This window comes from Oryctolagus cuniculus, chromosome 6, assembly GCF_964237555.1.
Source record: "Oryctolagus cuniculus chromosome 6, mOryCun1.1, whole genome shotgun sequence".
Classification (NCBI taxonomy): domain Eukaryota; kingdom Metazoa; phylum Chordata; class Mammalia; order Lagomorpha; family Leporidae; genus Oryctolagus; species Oryctolagus cuniculus.
In genome coordinates this window covers 148,845,181-148,863,920 of record NC_091437.1, presented here as the reverse complement: position 1 = coordinate 148,863,920, position 18,740 = coordinate 148,845,181, and the positions used below count along the sequence as shown (strand labels likewise).

Sequence of the window (18,740 nt, the reverse complement as noted above, 5' to 3'; positions counted from 1 at the left end):
GTGCCATGGTGCAGTAGGTTAATCCTCCGCCTGCAGTGCCGGCATCCTATATGGGTGCTGGTTCTAGCCCTGGTCGCTCCACTTCCAATCCAGCTCTCTGCTATGGCCTGGTAGAAGATGGCCCAAGTGCTTGGGCCCCTGCAGCTGCATGGAAGACCAGGAAGAAGCGTCTGGCTCCTGCCTTCGGATCAGCGCAGTTGAAGCCATTTGGAGAGTGAACCAACAGAAGGAAGACATTTTTCTCTCTCTCACTGTCTGTAACTATACCTCTGAAATAAATAAAATCTTAAAAAAAGTTTTTTTTCTAAAAGATGTATTTATTTGAAAGGTAAAGTTAGAAAGAGAAAATCTTCCAATTGCTGGTTCACTCCTGAAGTGGGTGGGACCAAGGGCTTCTTCCAGGTCTCCTGCATGGGTGCAGGGGCCCAAGTATTTGTTGGTTTTCTGCTGCTTTCCCAGGCGCGTTAGCAGGGAGCTGCATCGGAATTGGAACAGCCAGGACTGAAACCATAGACTGTATGGGATGTCGGCTCTGTAGGTAGAGGTTTAACCTTCTACGTCACAGTGCCAGTCCCTCACTCTGAAATTCGTACAAATCTGCTGGATATCTGAAACTCAAAATCACAATAATATGGATGCTGGGGAGGTTACAAACCAGACAAAAGCCAACAACTAAACAAAACCTATCCTGAGTACTGAAGATCCACTGGCATGGTTTAAAAAGAAACAAACAACTCATTAACTTATAAACTGTCGTCACAGACAACATGTTAAGTGTGCTGGCCATTTTGCTTTGCTGGTTGCTGGGTTATGAAAACACAGCTAAAAGTTTGTGGGACAAAATGAACCATTATTTTTATATCATCTATAAATCCTACTGACCAAGAAACTATCCTAAGCAGCAAACAGATCAAGACGTGCTTTCTCACTGACCTTTTGTATCCCCACCGACTGGCGAATGTTCAGCTTTCTTTTTCTCTGAAAGGTATCCAAGTCCCATAGCTGTGCTGTATCAGAAGAAGTAGTGATGGCATATCGCCCTGATGCGTGCACAGAGATGGAAAACACGGACGATTCATGTCCTCTCATCCAGCTAACTAGTTCCTTGGTGACTGTGTTAAAAAGTAAAATTGTTACGTGGGTAAAATATATAAATAACACTTTATATAAATACTATATGAACAGCTTCAACTGATGACTGGGTATTATATGAGGCACCTTCGTTAACAGCTACAGAAACGGAAGCCTACGGCCAGCTGATAAAGCGCATCACGCTAGCCACATGTGTGTCAGGGAGGTATTGGGAGGGGAGGCTGACGGGAATTTTAAGAACAGTCTTGATTGTGATGTTATGAAGTTTGGGCTCTGTCCTCCGGGTGAGTTTTATGCAGAAGAACAACAGATGGGTCCGTGGTTTAGAAAGAGCACCTTGAGGATAGCTGGTGGGTATACTGAATGAGCAAAGGAAGTTGGACAAGAAGATTAATTTATGTTTCTGCAATAACCAAGGCAGGAGATAATGAAGGTCTAAATACAGAGAGCGGCAGTGGAGAAACGAACAAATTTAAGAGCTATGAGGGAGAAACATCAAAGGACTTAGGGATCAGATCAATGTTTCAGGATAAAGAAGGAATTAAGAATCCAGTGAGGCCGGCGCCGCGGCTCACTAGGCTAATCCTCCGCCTGCGGCGCCAGCACCCTGGGTTCTAGTACCAGTTGGGGCGCCGGTTCTGTCCCGGTTGCTCCTCTTCCAGGCCAGCTCTCTGCTGTGGCCCAGGAAGGCAGTGGAGGATGGCCCAGGTCCTTGGGCCCCTGCACCCCATGGGAGACCAGGAAGAAGCACCTGGCTCCTGGCTTTGGATCAGCACAGCACACCGGCCATAAAGGCCATCTGGGGGGTGAAGCAACGGAAGGAAGACCTTTCTCTGTCTCTGTCTCTCACTGTCTAACTCTACCTGTCAGAAAAAAAAAAAAAAAGAGTGATTCTAATTCAGCTATGTAAACAGACAGTGACACTCTCAACTGACGTGAGGCGTACATTAGGAGGAACAGAATTAGCAGTGCAGGAAAAAGCTAGGTTTGACTCTGAAAACTGACCTTGAGGTGCCTGTGTTAGGGGTAGTCTAAGCAGAGAAAATGGTACGGCAGGGAAACCTCCAAAAACTGTTCATGACTGTCATCCGTGCACAAATAATAGGCCATTATTTTCTATTTACATTTTCCTGTGTGTTTCCAAATGTTCTACAGAAAGCCTGTTTTTCTTTTGTGATCAGAATCTTTGCTCCAGAAAGATGGAGCCGAGAATAATCAGAAAATAAGATACAAACATGAGAAAAATAAAGATACAAAGTAGGGCAAAATTAAAGCCAGAGGAATTGACAAATTCCCTAGTGGAACAAGAATGCTTTCCAAACACCAGGGCAAAGGTTGACATTTGTGAATGATCAATTTTTCATTCATCTTCAGTGAAATGAGAAAAGCCAGGGTAAAGTGAATTTTTCATAAAGCTAAATTTAAAGTACTGCCCTTCTAGCTAGTATGTACTTCCAAATTCAAGTTGGAAAATAAAATCCCCTGTTTTTATGAAATGAAGTCATGATTTTCCAATGTGAACTAGCAGAATAAAAAGTCAACAAAACGATGTTGACTATTTTTTGAAAAACTGATTGGGGCCAGTGCTGTGGCACAGCAGGTTAAAGCCCTGGCATCCCATATGGGCACCGGTTCAAGTCCCGGCTGTTCCATTTCCAATCCAGCTCTCCGCTATGGCCTGGGAAAGCAGTGGAAGATGGCCCAAGTCCTTGGGCTCCTGCACCCACGTGGGAGACCTGGAAGAAGCTCCTGGCTCCTAGCTTCAGATCGGCATAGCTCCAGCCGTTACAGCCATCTAGGGAGAGAACCAGTGGATGGAGGACCTCTCTCTGTGTCTCTACTTCTCTCTGTAACTCTTTGAAATAAATAAAGAACAAATCTTTAAAAAAAAAAAAAGAAAAAGAAAAATTGGTTAAAAATCCAAAAGTGGGGCGGGCGCTGTGGGTTAAAGCCCCAGCCTGCAGCGCTGGCATCCCATACAGGTGCCAGTCCGAGTTCTGGATGCTCCACTTCTGTTCCAGCTCTATGCTATGGCCTGGGAAAGCAGCAGAAGATGGCCCGAGTCCCTGGGGTCCTGCACCTGCGTGGGAGACCCGGAAGAAGCTCCTGGCTCCTGGCTTTGGATCAGCTCAGCTCTAGCTGTTGTGGTCATTTGGGGAGTGAACCAGCAGATGGAAGACCTCTCTCTCTCTCTGCCTCTACCTTTCTCTGTATCTCTGTCTTTCAAGTAAATAAGACAAACTCTTTAAAAAAAAAAATCCAAAAGCATAGGAATCACTAAAAGAATGCAGAAGAAACTGAAGAAACAGAAAAGACAGGAGAAGCAAGAGAGGAAAGAGTAAGAACACTAGGATTCTTAAAGCAATCCCAAACGATATATGCCACCAAGAAGCAGGATGAAAGGTACAAAGAGGATTTCAACAATCAGGGGTGACTAATGGCCTAGGAGACAGCAGTCACAGCCTGGGCTGGGGCAGCAAGAGCAGGATTTATCCATGGTGTGGTGAGGAAGCAGCATTTGGCACAACAGGGCAAGAAAGAGGGAGGTGATGGGGAGTTAGGGGGTGCAGACAACATCCAAGGAAGGCGATTACTGAGAGAGGGGATTCAACTAGACAGGCGAGACTATAAGATGGAACTACGAAGAGAGGGAGAGAACGGTGGGACCTGAGAAGAGCAATCACAGGTAAGCATAAAGATTTAACTGTTTTGGAATTTTTATTCTAGCATTCTTTCTAACACCAAAACCTGCAAACAGCTTAGAAGTTCAATAATAGGTAATACAATAAATAATTATGTACTGTAAACATCTACAGAGTGAAATGTTAGGTGTTGGTTTTAAATATATGATTTTTTAATAAGGTAAAAGGATACCATAACACAGTCTAGGAAGGATAACTGCATAAGCTGTTAGCAAAAAAAGAAGTACAGGGGCTGGCGCTGTGGGATAGTGCGTAAAGCTGCTGCCTGCAGTGCTGGCATCCCATATGGGTGCTGGTTCGAGTCCTGGCTGCTACACTTCCTATCCAGCTCTCTGCTACAGCCTGGGAAAGCAGTAGAAGATGGGCCAAGTCCTTGGGCCCCTACACCCATGTGGAAGACCTGGAAGGAGCTCCTGACTCCTGGCTCCGGATTGGCCCAGCCCTAGTCAGTATGGCCATTTGGGGAGTGAATCAGCATATGGAAGACCCCCTACCCCCCAACCCCCACTCTGATCTCTCTTTCTCTTTCTCTCTGCCTCTGCTTCTCTGTAACTCTGCCTTTCAAATAAATAAATCATAAAAAAAAAAAAAAAAAGTCAGGATTCTGCTGCTGGACCACCAAGGCCATCATTTGGACTCCTCTGCTTTCAAACCATGGGACCTTGGGCAAGTTATCTCTGTGCCTCAGTTTCTTCATCTGCAAAACAGGGATAATAACATGAATTACTGTGACTTTACACATGGGGACAGCATGATAGCACAATGGATTACGCCACTGCATGTGCCACCAGAATCCAGTCATTATCTGTGCTGGTTCAAGGCCCAGCTTTTCCACTTCCAATCCCTGCTAATGCACCTGGGAAAGGAGCAGAGGGTGACCCAAGTCTTTGGGCCTCTGCCACCCAAGTGCAAATGAAACTCCTGGCTCCTGGCTTTGGCACTGGTAGCCATTTGGGGAGTGAGCCAGTGGATGCAAAATTTCTCTCTCTGTAACTCTTTCAAAATAAGTAAATAAATCTTAAAAAAAAAAAAAAGAGTAAGAGGTTTAGTTTACATAACTCTGCATTGTCAATTTAAAAATATATAATTTGATAGGCCAACATCGTGGCACAGTGCATAAGCCACCACTTGCAATGCGAGCATCCCTTATGAGTAATGGTTCCAATTGTGACTGCTCCGCTTCTGATCCAGCTCCCTGCTCATGAACCTGGGAAAACAGCAGAGGATGGCTGGGTTACTTGGACCCCTGCTACTCACATGGGAGACCCAGATGGAGTCACAGGCTCTGGGCTTTGGCTTGGCCTACCCCTGGTCATTGTAGTCATATGGGGTGTGAACCAGCAGATGGAAGAGTTCTGTCTCTCTCTGTAACTGCCTTTCAAATAAGTCAAACAAATCTTTAATATATCTAACGGGGCACAAAACACACGGGATTTATACACACAAACACAAAAGCATTGTTATTATATCAGAATAGTAAGGAATTCAGTCTTCAAACAGAAGTCTGGCCTCTGTCCAGGCTCCTGGGGTTAACCTCCAAACCCTGGAATTACCAAGAGGAATGAGTAATTTTGTTATTCACGGTGGGTCTCTCAGATCAGAGGAGACTATAGTTTATGCTAAGACGACAAGAGGGGAGGGGCTGGCACTGTGGTACAGTGGGTTAACGCTCTGGCATGAAGTGCCGGCATCCCATATCCGCGGTGGTTCAACCTCTGGCTGCTCCACTTCCAATCCAGCTCTCCGCTGTGACCTGGGATAGCAGAAGATGGCCCAAGTCCCTGAGCCCCTGCACCCATGTGGGAGACCGGGAAGAAGCTCCTGGCTTCGGATCAGCTCAGCTCTGGCTGTTGCGGCCAGTTGGGGAGTAAACCATTGGATGGAAGACCTCTCTCTCTCTCTGCCTCTCCTCTCTCTGTGTAACTCTTACTTTCAAATAAATAAATAAATCTCAAAAAAAAAAAAAAAAAAAAAAAAGGAAGAAGAAGAAGAAGACAGGAAGGGGGCTAGCCATACCAGAACAATCAACCATGTGATTAAAAGGTTGGGGCTTTGGGTCATGCACTATCAGCCTCGGGAGGAGAGGAGCGCTGGAAATTGAGTTCAACTACGTGGAAAATAACGCAGTCAATCATGCCTGTGACACAGGGTCTCAGGAAACACTCTCGGGTCCAAAGCTTGGGTGACCTCCCTGGTTCAGCAATACGTGGTGCAGGCTGCCACACAATGATGCTGGGAGAGCCCCACCTCCTTGAGGACAATGAGCGCTCTCCTGCTGGAAGCCTCTCACATTCCACCTCAAGTGCCCCTTCCTCAGGCTGGTTCTATCTGCATACTTTCACTATATTAAAACTACAGGCCTAAGTATAGTCAATCCTTTCGCTATATTAAAACTATAATCCTAAGTGCTTTCCTGAGACCTCTGGGTTGCTCTAGGAAAATGTGAAACAGGAGGGTAGTGGAGCGACCCTGAATTGGTAGCCAGCCAGTGTGCAGCGAGGATGGTCCTACATGCCCCAGCCTGGGCTGGCTCAAGTACAGGCAGCCCTGCAGAACTCTACCCTAACCTGCAGAGACCGGAACATTCCTTGCAGTACTTGATCTGTTTCACAAGACAAACAGGGGGACTTCTTACCTGTATCAAAACATCTGATAGAATAATCAGCTAGTGCCACAAGGAATTCGGATTTCCTACGAAGATTAAAGGCCAGAGCTGTGCAAGCTTGTGCTGTTCGCTGAACAAGATTAAACCTATTAAGAGATCACTGCGTTAGTATCAGAAATTCTGCCAATAATGCTAACCTGTATGTTGCAGGACTCCTTAGAGATGAAGAAACCGAAAGGCAGGAAAAGGAGCTACCATTTTGCTAGGCCAAAGACAGCTACTGAAGGCTGTCAGGTGATGCATTAAGGGGTTTGGGCTTTATTTACACAAAAGGGAAACCCTCTGCAGATTTTAGCATAACAAAATCAAGTTCAGGCATGTCTTTTAGGAAGAGGATTCTGGCACCAATGCCAGGCTGGAGGGACAAGGAAGAAGAGAAGATCATTAAGACTGACTTAGTAGAGGTGGGGAGGTATTTGGCCTAACGATTAAGACTCCCTTGTCCCACGGCTGAGCGACTGAAACCCAGTTCCAGCTCCCCATCCCAGCTTCGGGCCTTGCAGACGCTGGGAGGTGGCAGGTGATGGATGACTCAAGTGGCCGAGTCCCTGCCACCTGCATGGGAGACAGAGATTGGGTTCGCAGCTCTTGTCTTCCAGCTTAGCTCAGCCCTAGCTGTTGGAGGCACTTGGGAAGTAAACTCTGCCTTGAACTCTCTCTGCCTCTTAGATAATTAATTAATTAATTAATATTTTAAAAAGAAAGCTAACAGAGAGGGGTTCAACCAATGACACGGGGACAAAATGGAAAGGACAGATACAAGGGATTCCAAAAGTGAAGCAGAGAGAGACTCGCTATGCACTAAACACGGAGTGAAGAGGGAGGAATCAGGAACTTCTCATGCGTAAAGATGAAGAATTTCTATAATGAAGAATGACTACTTTACAAGGCTGTCATGAATGTACACTGAGTGCCAATGCAGAGTTTAATTTAGAAAAAAATTAAGCTTTTGAGCTTAGGCAAGAGGGGAACAGGTTGGGGTGGAAAATAAGAAGTCTCATTTTAAACATGTTGAGGGGCCGGTGCCATGGCTCACTTGGTTAATCCTCTGCCTACGGCGCTGGCATCCCATATGGGCACTGGTCCTAGGCCCAGCTGCTCCTCTTCCAGTCCAGCTCTCTGCTGTGGCCCGGGAGTGCAGTGGAGGATGGCTCAAGTGCTTGGGCGCCTGCACCCGTATGGGAGACCACGAGGAAGCACCTGGCTCCTGGCTCTGGATCGGCGTAGCTTCGGCCATAGCGGCCATTTGGGGAGTGAACCAATGGAAGGAAGACCTTTCTCTCTGTCTCTCTCTCTCTCACTGTCTATAACTCTACCTGTCAAATAAATTAAAAAAATAAATAAATAAACATGTTGAGTGTAAGGGCTTTGTAAAACATCTACAGCCATGCTATCCAAAATAAATATAATGTCAGGGGTTGAAGCTGTGGCATAGAGGGTAAAGCCACCGCCTGCAGTGCTGGCATCCTTTATGGGCACTGGTTTGAGACCTGGCTGCTGCACTTCCTGTCCAGCTCTCTGCTATGGCCTGGGAAAGCAGTAGAAGATGGCTTAAGTCCTTGGGCCCCTGCACCCGTGTGGGAGACCTGGAGGAAGCTCCTGGCTCCTGGCTTCAGATTGGCACAGCTCCAGGGTTGCAGCCATTTGGGGAGTGATCCAGCAGATGGAAGATCTCTCTCTCACTCTGCCTTTGCCTCTCTGTAACTCTACCTTTCAAATAAATAAATTAACTTAAAAAAAAATACAATATGGGCCATATGTGTAATTTAACATTCTCTAGGAGCTACATTAGTAAGCAAAAAGAAACAGGTAAAATTGATCTCAGTTCTCTTTTATTAACTCAGCATGTATCCAAAATATTATCACTTCAACATTTAATCAAATTTTACATTTCTGTTCACACTAAGCCTTCAAAATCCAGGGTGTATTTTAATTCTGCACTTGCAACATATCTGTTTGGACTTAGCCACCGTTTAAGGACTCAAGAGCCACGTATAGCTAGTGGCTACTGAGGCCACATCTAGATTTCCAGGAGCAGCAGAAGTAGTAGTAGGAGGCAGAAAACGCCCGAGTCTGCAGCGTTTACATGGCGGCTGAAGCCTGGGCTCCGTGGTCATGAGATCAGCAAAGAGAATGACCCGGAATATGGAAGGAAGAGAATGAGGACAAGTATCTGAGTAGCACATTAAACTGGTGGCCACTGGAAGAGGAGCCAGCAAAACAGAGAGAAAAATTATCAGAGTGGAAGAGAAATAAGCAGAGTCGTACCCTGAAGCCAAAGGACAAAAGGGTAGAAGAGAAGTCAACACACGCAGTCCCTTGGTAAAGTGAGACCTGAGACTAGTGTGTTGGGCAGCTGGGAAGTGCTGAAGGAGCCTGGGATACCGGGCTTTAAAATCAAGTCTAATTTCATGTCTTGCCTCTACCACTTACTGCCATGAATGTTTATAGTTAGGGAGGCAGGATAAGCCAACCCAAATCTATCACTTTGGCATAAAGAGCATTTTAAACTGAAAGCAATTGAGAAGCGTATACAAGAAAAGCTCTCTGCCCTCTGCCTATTTGCCTGAAAGTCGGAATGAATTTGTCTGCGTTTCCAAAGGCATGCCCCCTCCCCTCCCTATCAGAAAGGACAATCCAAAGGCATGCCCCCTCCCCTCCCTATCAGAAAGGACAAAGTCACTACAGACGACTTTAGGCCCTTACTTCCCTGGGGATGGCACCAGAGATCTGCACAGAACAAACTTTACTGTCTAGCCTTCACCCACCGTTAGCTCCCCCCATCCTCGCCACCAGGAATCTGCTGTAAATTAAGACTGTCACACCTCTAAAACGCCCCTGCTCTTCTTTGCAAGTTGCTACCTAAGCTGGAGGTTAAGTCGCCTCTATGAGCTTCTCATTTCTGGATACTCTCGTGTGTTACGTTGTGATACAAGTCAACAACTTGTTAATTTGTCTTTTGTCACAGGGGTCCCAGCCAAGAATTTAGAAGGGGAGTAGGAAAATTATTTTCTTTCCCCTATAATAGATAGAAAAATGGGACAACAGATAAAATAAGAAAGACGCTCGTGGTCCAAAGTCTAGGAGAGGTACTGCACGATGGAAGAGCACCCCTTTTTATGAGTAAGGTAACAAAGAGGTGGGGGTTGAAGCTACCATGGGGGAGAAGGAAGGCAAGCTGGAGGCGACCTATTTTCTCAGAAGTTAGGATGCTGAGTAATTAGAATAAGAACAGGGTCCCACACAAGGAGACAAGGAAATTGGTAAAAGACAAGGAGAGTGGCAAAAGTAAGCTTTCACTTGCTTACCTCCTGATACTAAGAGGCACTGAGGGTGAAGTCCAGGGAATCAATCAATAATTTTTTCATTTTGGTAAATTAAATGCTGTTTGACACCCCATTTCTCATTAAACTATTACAGCATGATCCCATGGACTTTGATTTTAGTCAACGGATTGCGACCCCTTTCTACCATTATTTATCACGCAGTTTCTCACTGTGTGGTTTGCTGCTCTGAGGCTCTCCAGTACACTCAGAGGGAGCTCCTCCGGGCTGGCATCGGTCTCCTTGGACCCATCCCCAGCATCCTCTGAACAAGTCTTCCTCTGTGGCTATAAAATGCTACAGGCTTATTCTGCTTTTTCCTTATTCCCATTCTGAAAATGGCTATTTCTGCAAAGACCCTGACTCCTTTCAATAGAGAAGAGTACAGAAGAACTGGGCACTAGACGCATTCACTGCCACTGGCATGGTGTCGCTCCCAGGTCCTTTGAAAGGACAAGGACAGGGAGCACATGGACCTATAACTCACTCATTCTCATATCCATACCCCTACATACTTCTGTGTGAATATACAGCCCAAACCACGTGTGCACGCTGATATTTCCAATCCTAATCCAACACCATATCATTCATTCCTGGTTTTCCACTTCCATATTTGTAAGATCGTCTTCCAACAGTGGGAAGCATGGCTCTCAGTATTCCCAATATATTTACTTACTTGATCCCAGCCCCTGTATTAAACTAACTTTCCTTGATTACCCATATGTGTTCAGACCACAGCAGCTCTCTCACCCCACCTAGCCCCACTGCACACACACCAACCACCTAATTGCTTTTGGACTAAACTGCTCCACAAGAAAAAAGGAGAGGAAGAGCAAGAGTGAAGATCAAATCTTTAAAGTCGTAGATCTACTCTGATGTAACAAATAATGTACAAATGAAATCGTGTTCTTTCTAAATTGCCCAATGATATCAGAAATCCACTGATAAGTTAGCAGTAATGAAACTAAAGAATAAGCTATTGTTAAAAAATACGATTAAGATTAGCACTTTAGTTTCCTAAAAGAATCGAGCAGTATCTATCCTTTCCTATTTTCTGCCTTCAGCACTTACTTGTGTTTTGCAAGGTGTCTGCATTGCAGTCCAACTCAGTATTCCTGAGTGAATAATGAATAAAAGCCACTGGAGGGGTGAATTAATAACTTGTTAAACAAGGTAAATATCCAAAGTAGCTGCTCACCTGTTTCCATTCAAGTCAAAAACATAGATATTTCCTTGATGATCCCCAGTAATGAAGGAATCTCCTGAACCATCAAAAGCCACATTCAAAAATCGCAAAACTTTTGGATGGTACTCAGAAGTGTTGTGAATGATGTTCACTAGAATTCTGTTAAAAACAAACGAACAGTAAATTCCATGTCACGTGTGTTTGTCAGATTTGTTTATTTAAGGAGCAGAGTGACAGAGAAAGTGCCCTGTCTCTCGGGCTCGCTCTCGGCCCTGCATCCGATGCCTTCTCCAGAACACCAGACCTGAGCCAAGCACACCCAGCGGCCGATGAGGTCGGTGCCGCAGGACTGGTCCATGAACACTCCCAACACAACCCACCTGGCTTCACTGCCCGTGCTCTTTGCCTCTCTCCCAACACCACGGACTGACCCCAAAGCCATGTGTTAGTGGAAGAAACAAAGACATCGAACACGAACACGCTCCATTCATTTTTTTGAATCTTGCATATGTGTCCAGATATTTTCTAACGGTAGGAAATACTTACGGAGTTAAAGGATAACTTTCATGTCTAGAGCAAAGGGAGGAATGGTATTCCCATACACTCCAAATTTGGAAACGAAAAAACCAGAAGAACCCTGACTTTAAGCATATGGTGATATCATGTGGCACCCCAAATCCTGCTAACATACGTGGCACCCCAGAGGGCACTTCTGGGGAACTTTCAGGGGCCACATTTTGATAATTTTAGGGGGTCATTTCCGATATCACATTCAGCACCGTGCTAAGTCTTCTGGTTAGTCCAGAAGCAAAAGATTAAGGAAAAGAAATCACTAGGGTAAAAGCCTGGGAGCAATGCAGCAGAGACCATGAAATCCCAGGTCTTTCTAGAAGCAACAAGCTCGCGCTGAGCGCAGCCATTAAAACTCAAATAGCACCTCTTTGGAGCAAAGTGTGCCCCTGAGGCCGGGGGTGGGTGGGGGCAGGCTGAGCTAACCCCGCACACACTCAGAAGCGGCGCGGACTGCGCTCCAAGCTGCCCCTGCACTGCAGAGTAACTCCCTGCCCCCATCCTGCACGCCACTGGTAAACTCCAGGGCACCGGAAGTTTGTTTGGTGCCCGCAGGGCATCCGAGCACGCACTCCGTACCGGCGATCATTAAAGCCACACACCAGAAACGCAAATTCTCCCACGTGCACCTAGGGCGCACCTGCCTCCTGCTAGGCGCATCCCGGGCCAGGCTGCATCCCACGGACCCGGAAGGTCTCCGAGGATCACGCGTCCAGAGCTTCCTGAGGTCCCCCACCCCACCAGGGATGCCGGGCAGAGCCAGGGACCCGGCCGGAACGCGAACTTCTATCCACCCGCCGCAAACCCTCCCGACACTGCCCCTCAAAGCGCCGCTCCACAGACGCGGACCCGCCCCCGCCCGCCTCCCCAGCCCGCGCTCCACCGCCGCTGCCTTACCCGTCTCGAGTGGCCGGGGACGGCTTGCGATGCCATATCTTGCCGCTCTCCTTGTTGCCCAGGTCGGTGGTCTGCATGCCGAAGCCCACCCGCCCCCGCCGTGAACCTGTGGGTAACCGTCCTGGTGACTTCCCGGCAGGCGCAGCGCTCCCGACCCGGGAAATTTGAGCGGCGACCCGAGTCCCACCCTACCCCCCCGGACCGCACCAACCGCGTGAGGGGCGCCCATTCTATTTACAACCAATCGGAAGGCGGTAGCTCCCAAACTCCGCCCAGGAGTCCCCCTGCTCGGAACAATGGAATCGGCCAACGACCCTCCATTAGACTCCGCCCCTTTTAGAATCTACCCCGGGGCCCAAAGCCTTGTGGGGATCGTAGTTTTTTTGCATGTGAGGGGGCGTGGGCGTGAGGCCCCGGTTTGGGAATTCTGCACTCCGGGTTTTAGACTCCCGGCAGAGGCAACTGAAGTGACTTTCTCCTGTGGTCTCTGCAGTCCATTCTAACTTGCGTTTAGGAATTATAGGATTGTTTAGGGACAAGGAACAGAGAAGCAAGGAGCCCAATGCATTGGGTATTGAAGTTCCTGTCATAGAATTTTGAGGCTCGGGAGAACTTTTAGGTTAAATACAGTAATGCGGCGCAGGCGGGTTGATCGGGTCCAGGCTGACCCGCGTGTACAACGACGACTCTACAGACAGCCCAGGTGTCCAGCGGCCGGTCCCATCGAACTTTCTGTAAGTACCCTCTCCGATGTTCTCAGCCACACCGCCCAAGGGTGCGTTTCTCGGAACTTTCCCCATCGTTAGGGGACACCGACCTGCGGTACCTTCTTCTCGACCTTGTCACCGTCTCCAGACTTTGAATTCATAAGCTGGCGAGAGGCTCTGCGTGGTGGTGTCCAGCAGTCCCGGTCCAGCAAGCTGCGTGGACACCAGCGTTCTCTGTAGTCAACGTTCACGTAGGCTTCTCCGTGCAGGCGCTCGGCTTGAGCTTTAAGGATATACAGACTTGGGGGCCAGCCTTGGGGCGCAGTGGGTCAAGCCACCACTGATGACGGGCATCCCATAACTCATGCCAGCTTGAGTCTTGATCCTGCTTCCTGCTAATGTGTGTGGGAAACAGCGGATAAAGGCCCCAAGTACTTGTACCCCTGCTTGTACCAGGTGCCACCTACATGGGCGCCTGGATGAAGTTCCTGGCTCCTGGCTTCAGCTTGGCCCAACCCTGGCTGTTGCCAATATGTAGGGAGGGAACCAGCCGGTGGAAGATTCTCTCTCTCTCTCTCTGTCTCCCCGTTTCTCACACACATTCTCTCTGTCAGTTGCTCTGCCTTTCAAATAAATAAATAAAACCTTTATATGTGTATATATATATGAATTCATTTAATTCTCATAGTAAACTTACAAATTAAGTAGTACTGCTCTCTCATTTTTAGTGTTAGTGAGGTTGTATGTGAGTTTCATGAGGCTGCCTAAAAAAAATTATCACTAAGTTGATGGTATAAAACAACACAGACGGGGCTGGCGCTGTGGTGTAATGGGTAAAGCCACGGCCTCCAGTGCCGGCATTCCATATGGGCTCCAATTCGAGTCCCGGCTGCTCCACTTCCGATCCAGCTCTCTGCTATGGCCTGGGAAAGCAGTAGAAGATGGCCCAAGTCCTTGGGCCCCTGCACCCACATGGGAGACCTGGAGGAAGCTCCTGGCTCCTGGCTTCAGATCAGCACAGCTCTGGCCGCTGCAGTCAATTGGGGAGTGAACCAGCGGATGGAAGACCTCTCTCTCTCTGCCTCATCTCTCTCTGTGTAACTTTGACTTTCAGATAAAATAAACAAATCTTTAAAAAAAAACCACATACACACAGATTTCTTCTCTTAGGGTGCTGGAATCCAGGAATCCTAAATCAAGGCAAAATCCACAGCCCCTCCCAGAGGCTTCGGCTGAGATCCATTCCTTGCCTGTTCCGGTTGCTGGGGGTTGCCGCTCTCCTTGGCTGTCACCTCATCACTCCGTCCTGTTTTCACCTTCACATGGCCCTCTCTTCTGGGAGATGTGTCCTGTGTTCTGTCCGACTCAAATCCTGTTCCACTTTTCTCTTACAAGGATACTTGTCATCAGGTGGAGTGTCCACAGGGGTAACCCAGGCTGATTTCCTCATCTCTGTACCCTCAACTTGATTACATCTGCGGACTCTTTTCCAAATGAGGTAAAAGTCACAGGTTCAGGGGATTAAGATGCGAATATTTAAATGTTAATCCTCTAGAACTTTGAGTTTTCATATTTTATATGACTCCTGTGTACATATGCATGTTAACAAAAATTTGTTAGACTTTTCTTTTGTTAACGTGTTTTCTGTTATAGGAGTGCTAGCTAGGGCCCTTTCTTTATTTTTTTAAAGATTTTTATTTATTTATTTTGAAAGCCAGAGCTCCCGAGAGAGAGGGAGCCCTTCCAACCACTGGTTCACCCCCTAGATGGCAACGATGGCCAGGACTGGACCAGCCCAGAGCCAGGAGCCAGGAGCCTCTTCTGGGTCTGCCATGTGGGTGACAGGGACCCAAACACTTGGGCGACCTTCTGCTCCTGACTCTGGGCTTCAGCCTGGCCCAGCGCCCACCATTGTGGCCATTTGGAGAATGAACTTGTGGATGCAAGATTCTCTCTCTCTCTCCCTCTCTCCCTCTCTCCTTCTCTCTCTCTCTCTCTCTCTCCCTCTCCCTCTCCCTCTCTTTCTCTCAGTCTCCCTTTCCCTCTCTCTGCTTCCCTCTTTCTCTGTAACTCTGCCTTTCGTTTCTCACATGGGTGCAGGCACCCAAGCTCTTGGGCCATCCTCTGCTGCTTTCCTAGGCATATTAGCAGGGAGTTGGATTGGAAGTGGGGGAGCTGAGACTTGAACCGGTGCCCATATGGGATGCTGGCGCTGCAGGCGACTGCTTAACTCACTCAATGACAACACTGCCCTCCCCCACCCAATTGCCTTTTATAGCTAAAGTAGATGGAATTGAGGGAAGACTTCAGGAGGTGTTGCTACACAAGCTCCGTCTGGAAGGTCGCCAGGGGTTGACAAGGCAGAGAAGCGAGTGGGGAGAGGGGGAAAAGCATTTGCAGAAAGCCAATGGGTTAGGGGTTGTGAAGTAGCATGGTACCTTCCAGAAACGACAGGAGCTTTTCACTTAAAATGCAGGATGAGCAAGGAGTTATTGTATATATAAAATACAGTTACTATTATTACCACGAGGGTGAATGGCAGGAGAAGAACACTATGGCATACACAAAATGAGAGGACGGGGAAGACTCAATCTGCCGTTCTAAGGCATTTGGATCTCATCCTTCAAGGCTCTAGGGAATCTGCTTGTTTCTAGATAAATCCTGACTTTAGTGGGAAGAGCACATGGAAGAGTTTGGGGCTTGAGGCAGAAAGAGCAGAGGAGCTGTTATTCTAGCTGAGACACAGTGACAAAGGGATGCCCAAGTTACTCAGTACGCAGGACTCCAAACAGGCTACAGCCAGCCGATGGGGTTTATTGACATATGGTGTAGGAAAGCTGACACTTGTGTTGCATCAGAAAGATGTGTCAGGCTGCTAGCTGATGCACACCAAGGCAATGTCTCCCATTTCCTGGCTGACTCAGCTCTCCGGGGAAGAAGGAGGCAGCAGCCACAACAGGTGAGCCGTGACGTGCTGCACCCCCTCCTCCCCCCTTCAGTGTGAGTCAGAGCAGAAAGCAAATATCAAAGTGATGTGTTCCAGGCTGCTAAAGTAAATATTCATGCCTAGGTGTCCTCATAAAACATACATGAAAGCAACCAAGGGCACTGTTTCATGTATAATCAAGAGGGTTTGGCACCTGCAGTTGAAACAGTACAGTCTCAGAGGAGAGGAGGCTCTTCACAGGCAGCAAGTTCATGCCCAAGTGTAATGAGGGATGTGCTGACGTGGATTAGGGCTTCTGAAGGGCCTCCTCCAGACTAAAGGCAGGAGGTGATCAGCAGTGAACCTCTGTGTTCCCTGCCAGAGGGAGTGAACGTGCTCTCTCACATCTCAAGCTAAGAAGCAAGGACAGCTGGAACCTCTTGGGACTTAGCCACAGCCACATGATACCCATTTTGTAGATGTGGCATTATTTTATAAAATTCCCCAATTGTTTTCAGTTGGGATTTTTTTTAAAAACCAAGCACAATTTCTAAATATGGTTTGAAAAAATTATCTTTTGGGGAGCCAGTGTTGTGGCATAGCAAGTTAAACCAGCACCTGAGATGCTGGCATCCCATACGGGTGCTGGTTCTGTCCTGGCTGCTCCACTTCTTCTTTTTTATTTTTTTTTTTTTCCTTTTACATCTGTCTTTAGGACTGATGAGTTCCCCATGGCCCTGGCACTCCATGTGTACAGATTGAATCTGCTGAACCATTCCAGGTCCTATCTGATGAATCCTTATTTGCATTCCAGTACCTCGGCAATTGGGACAGCACTCTACTGCTCCTTTCTTACCGCCTTGGCCTTCACATTTGTCACAAATCACATTCTTCTGTAGAGCTAGTTTCCTTGTTGCACCATTATATAAGTCTTCTAAGGTTACCGAGAGTTGATGAACCACATTTTTACCTCTCCGTTCTCTCTGCATCCTTTCTCCTCCTCCAAAAAACATATCGAAGATGTCCATGGGGGAGCCAAAACCACCGCCTGCTCTGCCCTCCTTAATTGCTTGTTCTCCTGGCTGCTCCACTTCTGATCCAGCTCCCTGCTAATGGCCTGGGAAAAGCCCAGAAGACGGTCCAAGTGCTTGGGCTCCTGCACCCAAGTGAGAGAACTGGATGAAGCTCCTGGATCCTGACTTCAGCCTGGCCCAGCCCAGCCCTGGCCATTGTGGCCATCTGGGGAGTGAACCAGCAGATGGAAGATATGTCTCCCTCCGTCTCTTCCTCTATTTCTGTAACTCTGATTTTCAAATAAATAAATAAATCTTTTTAAGAATTTACTTTTTTGAAAGGCAAAGAACAGAGAGAGAGAAAGAGAGAGACAGATCTTCTATCTGTTAGATAGGAAGTTAGAAATTCGCCTACGTGTGTGTGAGAAAGCCCTGAAGACCAGCACTTACTGGGGAAACTCCCGAAGCTCAGACCCTGATAATCTTCCAGGTGGTCCCAGCCCCTCCCCCAAGGAAAGCTCCCAGGAGAATTCTCTCTCCTCCAGACCAAATGGGTTACCTGACCCAATAACATGGAGCAGTGGAGCAATAAAACCTTCAGAGATGCCCTAAGGAAAGCCCCTCTGCTCTGCTCTGCTAGCAAATCTGGGGAGGAACTTGGTAATTTTCACCCAACAAACCCTTCAGCCAGGACTCCCCATCCTTTATCCTGGAGGAGAAGGTAAGGGGGGGGAGGTGAATAGACTCCCTTAACAACTGGGAGTCTCTGCTCTCTGCTGAGCCACCCGCCTGGCCTGCCCAGGTGTAGTCTCTCCATTCAACCATGTAACCTCGCTCTCCCCCAGTCCGAGTGATTGGGCACTCCATCTGTCCCTTTCATTCTGATGGATGCCCTGTGCCTAATAAAACCTTATTACTTAACTGTCTTACACCTGGATTCTTTCTTGCATGAAGACAAGAACCCCACGGCTTCCACGGCTCTTTTCTCCAGAGACAGATTGAATCAGCAGCTGGGCCTGGGCCAGACGGTAGCCAGGAGCCTGGAACTCATTCTTGGACTCCCAGGTGGGTGGCAGAGACCCACGTACTTGAGCCATCATCTGTTGCCTCTTTCTTGCACATTAGCAAGAAACTGGGTTGGAAATGGAGCTGAGACTAGAATCCAGGGACCCAGAAATGAGATGCAGGCATTCCCAGGAATGCCTGAACCACTGCACCAAATGCCTGCCTGGCAGCTGGGTTTTAAAAACTATAAGCAACCTTCATGCCAGAGCAGTTAGTTTCTCACTGTGCTATCGCAGGCAGTAGTATGAGCCAGCTGGTTGTGATTCTATACGGTTAAGCTTAAATCTTCAACAGTGGACACCGCGGGTCATGGAGAGCTCTCTGGGCAGAGGACTGTGGAGTCAGAGTGTTGATTCGGTTGGTGAGATGAAAGACCACGCCTTTACCATGCCCCTGTGTGACCTCATACCCCTACCTGGCCACACCTGTGTGCCCACCTGCCAATCAGGCTAATTAACCACTCCCCTTTGGAAGTGGATTAAAGGCCTGGGACATGGTGGGCTCAGCCCCCCTCCCTTTTTTTTTTTTTTTTTGCCTTTTGCCTCTCACCATTATGGGCCTGTGCTCTCCTGTGCCTTTGGGGTGTGTGGTTTT

The 18,740-nt window shown here is 47.7% G+C and overlaps 1 protein-coding gene across 7 annotated transcripts in view; it reads right to left on the bottom strand.

The window, feature by feature from the left end:
• The window catches only part of TBC1D31 (TBC1 domain family member 31), a 64,125-nt gene extending 51,486 nt beyond the window's left edge, over nt 1–12,639 (bottom strand). For 3 of the 7 annotated variants that reach the window (XM_070075446.1, XM_070075447.1, XM_070075451.1), the window contains exons 1-4: nt 12,436–12,619; nt 10,981–11,127; nt 6,430–6,545; nt 934–1,112 (exon numbers count right to left, since the gene is read on the bottom strand). In XM_070075446.1, the coding sequence (XP_069931547.1) occupies nt 934–1,112; nt 6,430–6,545; nt 10,981–11,127; nt 12,436–12,512 (519 nt within the window). In that variant the 5' untranslated portion in view covers nt 12,513–12,619. Of the gene's footprint in view, nt 1–933; nt 4,492–6,429; nt 6,546–10,980; nt 11,128–12,435 lie in introns of all 7 variants that reach the window. The other 4 variants (XM_070075449.1, XM_070075452.1, XM_070075448.1 and 1 more) reach the window with 3 other exon arrangements.
• Nucleotides 12,640–18,740: the final 6,101 nt, after the last annotated feature.